General features: G+C 38.8%; 1 protein-coding gene across 8 annotated transcripts in view; it reads right to left on the bottom strand.

Moving 5' to 3' along the window:
* Positions 1-1,466: 1,466 nt before the first annotated feature.
* Positions 1,467-12,666, bottom strand: part of NALCN (sodium leak channel, non-selective) — a 223,564-nt gene continuing 212,364 nt past the window's right edge. For 6 of the 8 annotated variants that reach the window (XM_017816712.1, XM_017816709.1, XM_017816706.1 and 3 more), the window contains 8 exons: positions 12,364-12,496; positions 11,713-11,828; positions 9,338-9,495; positions 8,524-8,674; positions 6,281-6,430; positions 5,491-5,608; positions 4,451-4,522; positions 1,467-3,726 (listed from right to left, as the gene is read on the bottom strand). In XM_017816712.1, coding sequence (XP_017672201.1) covers positions 3,533-3,726; positions 4,451-4,522; positions 5,491-5,608; positions 6,281-6,430; positions 8,524-8,674; positions 9,338-9,495; positions 11,713-11,828; positions 12,364-12,496 — 1,092 coding nt within the window. In that variant the 3' untranslated portion in view covers positions 1,467-3,532. Of the gene's footprint in view, positions 3,727-4,450; positions 4,523-5,490; positions 5,609-6,280; positions 6,431-8,181; positions 8,278-8,523; positions 8,675-9,337; positions 9,496-11,712; positions 11,829-12,363; positions 12,497-12,666 lie in introns of those variants that run through there. The other 2 variants (XM_017816710.1, XM_017816713.1) reach the window with 2 other exon arrangements.

A 12,666-nucleotide genomic window follows, 5' to 3' on the forward strand; every position in this document is an offset into this window, starting at 1 on the left:
CCAAACTGCCTTCAATAGAAGGAATGAATTTAGCCTCCAAAACTTAGTTTCGGGAGATTGAGATAATCCTATTGGAAATTTTGTCTGACTACTCAGGCCAGTGTTTGTTTTCACTTGTGAAAATATTGCAGGAGAAGGAGTGGGCATTCTTGGATGAGATGGTGCTTGTTGCTGCTCCAAATGTACAACAGTGTGGACTCTTCTACTTCACTTATTCATGGACACCCTAATCTGCACAAAAACAAGAGTTGTGGGCATGTTGTGAAAGAAGAGAAAAAACCAGATTATTCACACAAAGTCATTCGCTTGCTTTTGGCATCTAAATCTCCTTTGGCTTTTCAGAAGCTGTGATACTAGTCTTCAAATGCAGACAATACTGAATGTAATGTTATTTTGAAGATGTTTAAGCCTGATCGCTCCACATTAGTTAAAACAAAGATGGTAGTTTCAGCTTGCCTGACAAAAGTAGACTTTATGTTTTCAGTTCTTAATTCACTTGGATATCTTCCAGTAGCAAATGGTTTCAGGTTATTAGTTTCTTCATTATAATAGTGATTGTCTGAAATCTGACCTGACTTTGGAATGATATTGAGATACATCTTTGCTGCATGTTCTCAGATTTCCCACAAGCTGTTTTTTATTTGAGCACTGACAATATGCACTCACTTTTTTACCCACCCAAGCTGTGAAGACTTTTACAACTTGCTTCCTAAGGAACAGAGCTCTCTTAGTGGCTGAAAAGAAGTTTAAACACCTTCCTGTTTTCACTTGTATAGGATAACTTCGTAGGTAGTAATATTCCCCTGACAATTTTTTGTTTACCTTTGCTTAGGATCTATTCTTGTTTGAACTTTTCTCTGAGGCTGTCTGCACTGACTCTGATTTCCTGTTGCGCTATTTCCACTTTGTGTCTCTCTATTGTTTGTGCAAGCTGTTTGAACTCCAGACATTCTTCAACTCTCTTTTCTGCTTCTTCACCTTCATGTTTAAATGTGCATTGGTTGCTCTGCTGCAAAGGAGGAGGTTATCATCTTCTTCAGTTATTTTGGGGGTATCACACTAAGGAAGTTATTACCTTAACCTAGTCACCTGGGTGCTCTAGTATATACTACTTTCATATCTTTATAACTCCATTCCATTTCCGATATCTGCAAAAGTAAAACAGGGGACACACATACACACACACACACACATGTCCAAATTCCACAGCAAACAAAGAAAAAGTGGGTTAAATAAAAATAAATAATGAACAGACTTATTTAGTCCCATCTTTTGACTGAGACTCTTTGTGGCATTACTGATGAGGTCAGTTGCTGGAGTTAAAAAAGAAGAGGCCCTCCAATTACAAGAATTTGAAAGCAGCTCTAAATAATCTAAATAAGCCACAGAGCTAGTTACTATGCAGTATTATCACAGACAAGCCAGGTATAGCGAATGCAGTTAGAATGAAACTATAGGGAGGAATATTGTTTAAAGCAACTCACTTTTATTGACAGTGTACTGTAAGGCAAGGAAAAAATGTTTGCCAGATTTTTTAAAAAGAAGGTTTGCAGCAAGAGTGATCTGCAGTTCAATATATTATTGAACTTTCAAAGACAGTATCTTTTATAAATCCAATATTTATCTTTTTATCGTACATACAAAAGCTTAACTTAAACAAGCACAAAACAGAACACAAAATAATGGATTTGCATATGAGGTTTTGTTGATGGTTCATAATCTAGTAAACAAGAGAATGCACACATTCTGTTACTATAGAGTTACATTTGACTAGATTTAAACTTAAATATACCCCAAACCACATAAAACGCCCAGAAAATACCGATGTGTTCAGTATGACTACTTCAGAAAAAAATCTAAACAATGTTCAACCATACACTGGGAACAAAACATTGATAGATGCCAAGAAAACTGTATTTCATGACCAAAACTAATTTTGCATTTTTGGTGAAGGCATTTGTGTGTTTTCACTGTTGTATTCTGACTGTTCTACATTAATATCTTGGCAAGAAAAAATTTTCCAAACACTGGCTTTTGTCTGCTTTTGAAAGGATATGTTTTTGAACTGGTGATGTAAATAAACTGTGAGCCTCTTAGAAGATCACACATCAGGCCATGTTAGAGCAAACTATCATTTCCATAGGAAACAATGGTAACAGAAAGGTCCCAGCTATGCTAAAAAACCCAGTCGGGGGACAAGGAACAAAGTCTGCAAACTCTGAGTTCTTCCCTGAGGGAAGGGCACATTTTTACCCCACATTTTTTGACAGCCTTAAATTCTGAAACTAACAAACGCTGTTGTATTTCATGGCTTTTGTTCTCTACCTCCATATCTGTATAGCATTGGCCTTTCACTGGAAAAACTTTTATGAAAGCGATAGCTGCTTTTTCACTGGCGATAATGTAGCACTATTAGTGGTTTGTAAAATAAATGAAGGCTAACGTCTCAAAATATGATGCATTAGGATAAAAGGGACAAAGGTACTTAACCTCAGTACATGTCATGCCTTAGCTTTGCAGGGCTGTAGCATGAGAAGTAACATAGGTAAGTAAAATTTGCTTCTACCTATATAGGCAAAACTGAACGTGTTTTTAAAGCCATACAATACTATTCTGTAATTAGAATCTCCAAAATGCTAATTTTTATCACAGACAAGAAGAAAATTATTTTACAACTACACAAGGAAATGGGACCCAATTAACAGGAGAATAATGACACCGCACTTATATGTAGCCAGTATATTCTGAAAATGAAGCATAAACCCATGTTTTTCAACTGGAGGTCTTTTGCTGGATGCTTAAATGCACAGTTTTCATGTATTTTTTCTTGTTTTTTTTTCTCTGTTTTCTCTATGAAAATCAAGCTCTTTGCATAATTATCCACACCTCAAAGATATTTACATTTTAAAAGCCAATCCTTCACCTTCTGATTTTAAAATGAGTTATGCTGCATCTTGTATATTTTAAAAAAAGGTCCAGAAAAAGCTTAGAATTGTAATTCAGAATCTGTACTTTGTAAAAATACTTCCCTTGAACATGAAGTCAGTGCTGACCTCTTCAGGTCATTTGTGAATAATAAAATCTTTCTAAAGTAATGTTACTTAATAAGAACTGAGTGAAAACATAAGATGAAATACATTACCCCTGTATTGTAAAGTGTTGCCACTTTAAAGTACAGTATAGGTTGAAGAAAAACACAGAGGTGTGTATATCAAAATATATTTTCACTATGATTCTACAGAATACATGAAATCTTTCAATACTCTGTCTGCCAAAGGCAATACAGTCTTTCTGGCTTTGTTAGTACTGCTATAGTATACAGGTTTCTTAAAGTACAGTTAGTACCTATAGAGGTCAATTCTAACACCTAAATGTGTGCTATGCTTCATATGGCAGAAGGATAAGCATAGAAAAAATTTATGACATTGATTTTAAAGAAATTGTACATCACACAGTGTCTTTAATTCTAAACATAGAAAATAAGACTGTACTTGAAGTGGTTGTTGTTGTTGTAGTATGACTTAAATGTTTCTCAGATGTCAAGAAGGTCCTCTCCACTCTCATCACTCTCCACAGTTAATTGTCTTGTCCACCATTTCTTGACTTCTGATCCACAAGAAGCAGCATCAGACATAGGATTCATTTTGCATGCAACAGATTTCATAGTTGAACGTCCACCAAAACGGAGGTTGACTGAAGACACTGAATGGCTTAGTGGTTTGGGGGCTATGAAATCAAACAGAAAGTTCTGTATTAGAGTAGATCTGCTTCTTGAGCATTTTTGCTTGGAATTCACGTATACAGAACTAGCTGGAGTGGGGGCACCTTCAAACTGATTTACTGCAAAAAGAGTAAGGATCTTTTCTAATGTTGTTGTGGCTTTTTGTTTGGGTTTTTTTTGTTGCTGTTTTTTGTTTCTTTGTTTTTTTCCCATCTCTCACTGTTCACACTGCTCCCACTAATCTGCTGGTAGAGCAGTTTAATGGAGCAGTCCCTCATTTCCTTCTGCTGGAATAACTGATCCAAGAGACGTCTTCCTATCTAGCTAATTGCAGCCTAAATATTTTAGGCAGTACTTACATGAGCTGACCTGCTGGCAAAATGGTTGAAGTGGTAAATGTGAGGAAAAGGGGAAGAAAAATGCTTTTAGGGTTGGCAGTTGCACCTAGAAAATGATACTTTACTATGGCCTAGGGGCTGAAGCCAGTACAAGGTGCTGGTATGGCACTAAAACATGTCTAATTATATAAACCCCACAGTTGATCTTAATTATGCTATTCATGATGCTAAATACATGTCTTTGTTGGACTGGAGGCAGACTACTTATCTGTTGGGCTGTACTATGCATGGAGATGACCCTCCTTTTTAGGACTATCCACTGAGGAACATTCAAGATTGACATGGACCAGGTCAGTGTTAAGAAAGGAAAAACTGAGCTCCTCATTCTCACTTGAAAAACCTGTCCAGTTGGCTACAGCAGTATGATTCCTCTTTAGCAAGCTTCCTCTTTCACTCTTTCTCTCTGTTCCAACAAAATGTTGATCTTTGATGCTCAGTGATATTTACTTGGAAAACATGAGCTGCAAGCTCTCTATTAAACTATCCTGTTTCTTGGACAAGTACACTGGTCACAAAAGTAGGGTCAATGGTAGTCAATAGAATAGCATGACTATCTCTTCCACTTAGGTATGACTGGGGTCTGAACACTGGCAGCCTTTGAAGGCAGCACTCTGACTCAGAACAGGACTGACTGATGACAGCTGAAAGCAGGTTGATGTGCTGCTTGTCATGGGTGTAGCAGGCTGTAGAGGTCAATATACACTTTAAGAGAGACTATTTGAGGTGGGGGAGACACGGACTCTTGAAATACGGACTTAATAAGGCATCAGACTGTAGCTATGCACCTCTCCCACCCTCCTATAAGCACCCTCCTCTATAGCCTAGCCTTTTTTGTTCTAGTGGACTGTAGTTACTAGAGTAACCTGTTTCTGAGAAAATAAATGGGAAACTGATTGTACACATGGCCAATTCCTGTCTGAAGATCTAAAAATGTATTACGGTTTAAGTTATAAATCATACATCTGGCATGCTTAGACAAGACAAGACAGTCAGAAATTATTACTGTTGTTAGGAAAAAAATTCATTTTCACCATACTTCACATGACAAAAGAGAACCCTAAATGCACAAGATGCTATCCAAACATACGGGTCGGTACAGTCCCCAATCCAAAGGTCCCGAATAAATGAAAAAGTAAAAAATGCAACCACCTGCACAGGGCAGTGCTTGAGTCCATCTTCCAGACTTTCAGAATTGTGAAAAAGGGGAGAAGCTGCTTTGTTGTAACAGCCATGAGGGTAGGAAAGCCCTGATGTAGGTGTAAGCAGCAGCCAGGGGGCAGAACTGTGAACCACGAAGCCTCTCATGGCCTTGTTATTGTACAGCAGCAATTTTGCATGTAAGGACTCTACTGATAAACCTTCTTCACTTACCCGATGGCAAGCGCCATTGTCCAAATTTACGCTGAGGTTTCCCAGCATCTCCAGAGTCTTGTCGATAGCCACCTCTGTCAGAAAGTGTGGGGCTAAGGAGCTGCTGCTGGCTACTCGTCTGAACAGAGACAAAAGAATCTCAGTCATAGTTCCCCACTGCATGGGTATAATCCTAAGGGGGGTTATTTTTCTATCCTATTTCAAGCTTTTTCCATGAATAAAACAAAACATATTGCCATTTGTTAAGGTAGCATGGTTTCTATTCTTTAAAGCCCCAGAAAACTACTAACAGACAAATGTAAAATGGGCTCAATGCCACTGTTCAGTCCCATTGAAGGGTACGAAATTATTCTCAGCCTTCTACATCCACTGTAGAAAGTAGCCCTTATGCTGTACTTTTTGGGTTCCCCAGCCTGGAAGAGCCTAGGGCTCCTGCTCAGAGGACACAGCATGACCAGTATTACCTCTCTTAGTGTGAACACTAGTTCAGGATGCCTGAACTGGAAAGCTTCACATCCCCAAGCCTGTACAAAGCTCATGCTGGAGCTGAAGGCTGGTGCTGTCAGAATTGTACAACTGCCCTTTATAGTGATAGCAAGACAGCTAACTATGTTGGGGAATTACTGCCTTAGACCATCTTGCCTTTACATCTGACAGCAAAGACCAAATCAAAACAAGGTATTGCTTTCAACTCTTTCAGTTAAAATGGTGTTTTAAAAAAGAAGAAATAAGAAACAGGGAAGTTTTTTGAATTTGTTATGAGTAGCTGATAGTTTTCAGTTTAACATACCTCTGGCTGTGCACTGTTATCTTGATTAATAGCATTCATATCTTCACTTGGCTGTGTTGTCTCAATGCTGGGAGGATTCAGAAATCGGCTCAACTCCTGCTGTTGACTCTCTCGCAGACTATGGATAATGCTGCACGACTGCTGTTGTTTCTATCAAGGCACAATATGTGATGAAAAAAATTCTCATTGGTGTGTCACAGTGTTTGATTTTTTTTTAAATTATTCTAAATATTTAACTGAACAGCCAGATGTGGATCCCAGGTGCATCAATAAAGATCCATGTGTCAGACGTTGCTATTTAAATAAAGTGACTTCCAGCATATTTCTAACCTTTATATAGGGAATAGAGGATTAAAATCAAGAATTATATTAAGTGGAAGGCATGTTGCTCAACTGTTGGTTTAAACCTACAGTTTAAACACACACAAAGTTTCTAATTGATGAGTTAAAGTTCTTCCAAAAATAAGAAACAAGGAAATTGTTAGAGATTCACAGGAAATTACATGAAGGCAATGAAAAAATTCTGATTTCTTTCATGGACTTCGGAACAGGCTGCTAATAAGACTAAATAAAATTGTAGTGAAAACCTTGGGACTAAGTATAGATTTATAGGACAAACAGAAAAACAAACCTACCACCATTATGATCTTACAATCTAATTTGCTTTTAAATTAAAATAAACAGCCTTTAGGAAGGTTTTCACTTTCCTGGGTAGTTTTCACATGCTCTCTCTAGAGACACTTGGAGAATAACAAGAGAATTCGAAAACAGATATTAACTTCCATAATTACATTCAGTTTATAAAAGGTTCATATAATGTGAAATGATCTGAACCATATTATTGGAGTGAAATGAATAGCATATTTACTTTAACATAGTGTAGTTCAGTATCATAATGAAATGAACAACAGAGTTGAACAAACCCAGAACTGAGAGCTGAGACTAAATTTACTGCCATTGTTATTCATATACAGAGATGAGATAAAAAATGAAACTATGTATCATTGAACACTGAGGTTTCAGCTGGAATGTACATTACATTCAAAATGTCCTGTTACGATTTTTTATACAGATTGCTGTGGAAAACCTTCAATCACAAGAAGTAATTTTTTATAGAAATAAAAAATATATGTGTCAAAAGCTGGACTCAGACTTACAGGAACTGAAAAATCAGTCATCAATGCAACCAGGTTGTGATTTTTTATATAAAGGAAGAGTTGGTTTTGGAAGACAACATGAGAATAACTGCAAAACCTAAACAAAATTTTTTGATTTTTTTTTAATATAAATTTATCCAAGCCAAACTTCAACCAGCATATATTGTAGCTATCCTGAGCAAAGGTAAAAATGTTTCTGACAATCAGAAGCACTTCATAAACAGAACACAGAAGCACTGGCTAGGTCTATATGGGTAAGTTAAAGAGACTGGGACTGCCTGCAGTGCTGAAGCCAAGTGACAGGCCAGGACTTGTGTGATCTGGCTAAGCTTCTCTCTGCCTCTAGCTTCAACCACTGCCTACTGGCAGTGGTCTCCACCCTGATATGCCTGGAGGACAGTGATGCTCCTACAGCGGTGGTCTGGGAGACCATATGGCAGTGGTCTGGGGGTATATGAGTACGCATAGGCCAAAACTGGCCAAAACTGTGCTGAAGGACATGCTAATGGGTGATCCCATCCCAGCCCTGAGCCAAGCCCTTGTCTCTGCTTAGTTTACTGGCTACACAGCTACGGTGTGCCATGGTTCATATACCTGCTTTGCATGTACACATACTGCTCATTTGCACACAAAATAACTGTAATGGCTCACTCAAATGATTTATCGTAATACAGGTATCATTTGAAGAGTCATTTTCAGGTGACAGATCTACCAGCAGAGGCAAGGAAATTATACAATTACATTCTGTGAGGCGGGATTAGGCCTATGAAGTTTCATCAAATTATATTGTTTTTTTCTTTATTCCCTTGACTTTGGTCTCTGCACATGCCTCTTCCTGCTCTATCGAAAATACAGATAGATTTTTGTCAGGAAGACAGGTTTTGCCTTCAAAAGATGCTTATTTTTGTTGCACTTTCAATTGAGCTGTAACATACATTTTTTTGCTGAGTTAGCAAATGCTACATACTTCTTCAAAGAAGTATTATCATGACTCCAGAGCAAACGAAGCACAGTGGCAGCAAATTCCAGCAGTGTTGAACAGTACAATTTATGCAACCATTTAGATCCTGGTTTTGCTTGACTTACTGCTCTGATTCGCTTTAAACACTTCTTCAACCACATGCGTATGGTCTGTTTGGCCACCTCCTCTTCTATGGTATATTCCAGTTGTTCCCTAGCAAGCAGCTCTTCCAGTTGAAGACTTTTTCTGATATCAACAGACCTATATGAAAGCATGCTGGAAGAAACACAATTTATTTATTTTTAAATGCTGGTGTCATTACATTTTAATCTAGAAAATCAAACTTCATACTTGAGACCTTAGTGCAAAAATACATAACTAGGGTGTGTGCAATAAATTCACATTTGATGCCAAAAAATTGCTGAGATGATTCCAGAAGAGACTTGTGGTGCTCAAAACAAAGACCTTATCACCTACATGTAGCTATTGAAAACAGGTGAGCTGCTGAACTGTGAGCAATTAGGGCATTTGTGGTGGTGTTTTGGTTTTTTATTTTTTTCCCCCCTAAGTGTTTACGCTTGGATAATGTTCCCATTTCTATTTTATTTCCAGTCAGGCTCGCTGTCATGTTGCTACACTTGAAGGTGCAGCATTTCATTAGAAGGATACAAGAACAATATGTGACTGCTGTTTGTGACAAATTGCCTCCAACGAAAATCTTAAAATACTTAGAGCTGATTCCCTAGGACCTGTGTTTTCCATCACTAATATTTTTGCAGGAAAAAAAGAGAAATCTAATTTTTGTACTGCATTTAAAATTGCAGTGCCTCTGTGGCTACCAGTCTTGCCTTTTCCCAAGTCTAATGACTACCTGTTAGCCTGGAGAGAAACACAGGCCATTATATATCTTCTAAAAATGTAGAGAAAATCTCAGGGTACCTGAGCACATCATGAAAAGTGACATCACCACCATTGTGAAGCCGCTCCATTTCATAGCACATGTGCTTGAACAGCAGCTTGTCCTTGTCGAGATCCACCTCCAGCCTGCCTCGCAGAAGCCTCAGCAGAAATTTCACTCTGAAGGTAGGGATTACCCCCTGTGTAAAATTGCATAATAGATGGTAAATTATTGCTGCGACCTAACAACCAGCTCAGACATTCAACTTGATCAGTGAGAGAAACACGATTTCTCCAAAGACTCTGTGCCTAATCCTAGCCTATTTAAGTCACTGTGAATACATTACTGAAAAATATGCACATGAAGCCAGCTCTTCAGCACATTCACAGAAGTCTTTGCTGTTATTTGACTCATATACAGTCTATGTTGGTTATTTTGCCAGAAATTTTCAAAATTGCCTGGGGATTGAGTTTTTCCATTTGCATTCATCTGTAATGAGAATCATATGCCTGAAGAACTGACTTTGAAAAATGGAAATTAAACTACAATTTAAACACTCACAGCCAAGCCTATAACTCACTGTAAACCTGTTCCCTTCTCTGCATCTTTGGACAGGAGAATGTTGGGAGTTTTTATTTTATTCTTTTTTTAGGACTCAAGGTACTTCCCTTTGAAACTGTGGTACTCATAATATTCAAATGGTTTTTTCTACTGAATAAGCCTGACCGGAACTATTTTTGCTGTAATGTGTTGTTCCACATCAGAGAGATAGTGTCAGTGCTGGGCACAATGGATCCAGAACTCTTTACCTCTATCAGTACCTCTATCAGTATCAGCAGCTTCCATCTCCAGCACAGCCATGTGCCAACTACAAGGAGTCAACTTGTTTCACTGCCATGTTGTTCATGTTCAAATCTTAGTGATGTCATGAATCATTCAGATAATGACTTAATTTGTGTGAGCATCTGAACACCTCAGTCTCCCAGATGTTATTCTTACTCCAGAATCACAGAATGGTTGAGATTGGAAGGGATCTATGGAGCTCACCTTGTCTGATTCCCTCTGTTTAAGCAGGGCTTCCTAAAGCCAGGACCATGTCCAGATGTCTTCTGAATATCTCCAAGGACAAAGACTCCACAATCCCCCCTGGGAAACCTCTGACAGTGCTCAGTCCCCCTTACAGTGAAAAAGTGTTTCCTGATGTTTAGAGGAAACCTCCCATATTTCAGGATGTGCCCATTGCCTCCAGTCCTGTCACTGGGGAGCACGGGGCAAAGCCTGACTCTGTCCTCTTTGCAACATCCCTTCAGGTATTTGACAAGCTGCCCCTGAGCCTTCTCCAGTCTGAACAGTCCCAGCTCTCCCAGTCTTTTTCCTCACAGGAGACATGCTCCAGTCCCTTCATCTTCTTTGTGTCCCTTTGTATGTCTGTGTCTTTGTGTACAGAGGAGCCCAGAATTGAACCCAGGACTCCCGGTGTGGCCTCACCCGGGCTGAGTAGAGTGGAAGGACCCTCTGCCTTGGCCTGATGGCAATACTTTGTCTAATGCAGCCCAGGATACCACTAGTCCTCTTTGCTGCAAGGGCAATGGTGGCTCATGTTCAACTTGGTGTCCACCAGGACTCCCAGGTCCTTTACTGACAAGCTGCTTTCCAGTTGGGTGGCCTCCAGCATGTACTTTGCCCTGGTTTATTCTTCTCCAGGTGCAAGACTGCATTTTTCCTTGTTGAACTTCACGAGGCTCCTGCGAGCCCATTTCTCCAGCCTGTCGAGGTCCCTCTGGAAGGCAGCACAACCCTCTGGTTCATCAGCCACTCCTCCCAGTTTGGTGTCATCAGCAAACGTGCTGGGGGCGCCCTCTGCTCCATGGTCCAGCTCATTAATGAAGATGTGGAACAGGATTGGACCCAGTACTGACCCCTGGGGTACACAACTAGTTACTGGCCTCCAGCTAGAATCTGTGCTGCTGATCATCACCCTCTGGGCCTGGCTATGCAGACAGTTTTCAGTCCACTTCATTGTCTTCTCACTCAGCCCATACTTCATCAGGCTCTCCATAAGAATCATACAGGAGACAGTGCTGAAATCTCAGAAAGCTCTCCCAAAGATCAGACACATAAATAGATATGAATTTGTAGACTTTCAAGGGGACAACTCTTTGGAAGCTGTGTGGAAAGATGCTATTATATTAATCCTTTAAATAGGTATGTTTGTTTGCAAATCTGCTACTATAAGTACTTCACAGAATACACGTTAGTATTTGAAGGGTCATGAACAACTTCAGATCATGCTCACTGAACTTCTAAAATCTAACCTCTCAGTGAGTTTTGCCAACATACTTTGTTTTCCCCATACTTTCTTACAAGGAAAGCTGGAAATTTACTAGATTTCTGTGATTATTATCAAATGTCTTACCTCTCTTTTGTCATCAACCATGTTCCATATAATTTGAAAATGCCTAAGATCATTATAACTTAGAAGCTGGTCTTCTTCGGTTGAGTAAAACAATGAGAAATTCTCCACAATGATAGCTGAAAACCACAAGAACAAAATACACCACAAAGAATGCCTGTAGTTACATTCTAACTGGTTAACATCTAATTCTATTGTGCCAACTTCATATTAATAAATGCCTGTATGTTCAGACAAGGATTTTGAATGCACAATATACCATTATGCCACATCAATATTCACCATGCTCACTTTTTAAAAGCTGTATTTTAAATGCTGGTGAGATCCTAACCTAAAGTTCTAATATCAATTAAGTGAATTCCAATGATGTTCAAAAAATATTAACTGAAGAAAGAAAAGCTCAGAAAACAGTATTTCATAGGGAAACTGTACTCTACAAATACAACATATTCATCCAAAAAGCTTACATTTCCAAACTTCCTGAGTTTTAGCATACACCATACCAAAGAAGTATCAAAACCATTATACTCATACAAGATAACACTGGAAGTACAAGGTAGCCTCATACCTGAATAGCACAACAGACTCACATCTAGCACACTATATGCCAAGATGGACCTTACCTTTTTGTTATTAATGCATATTTTCACTTACCAACAAGCAAGTTTAGCATGATGTATGCAATGATGACATAGAAAGAACAGAAATACATAAGAGCACCAGCATAATTTCCACAGTCTGTTTTCCAGTAGGTGCTGTTATCTGGTGTGCAAAATGGAGGCTGAACCTTCATAACAAAAGAAAATAAAGTAAAATGTTTCTCTGCAAACAATACAATAATTAAGACTATTATTTCTTTAAAGCTTCCCAAATAGGGAATAATACTGTGGGCATTATTGTGGGCAGGGCACATTTGCATTATGCCACTGTACAGAAATAACCTGGTGCTCTGAAACA

The sequence above is a fragment of the Lepidothrix coronata genome, unplaced genomic scaffold, assembly GCF_001604755.1.
Source record: "Lepidothrix coronata isolate B3197 unplaced genomic scaffold, Lepidothrix_coronata-1.0 Scaffold57, whole genome shotgun sequence".
Classification (NCBI taxonomy): Eukaryota; Metazoa; Chordata; class Aves; order Passeriformes; family Pipridae; genus Lepidothrix; species Lepidothrix coronata.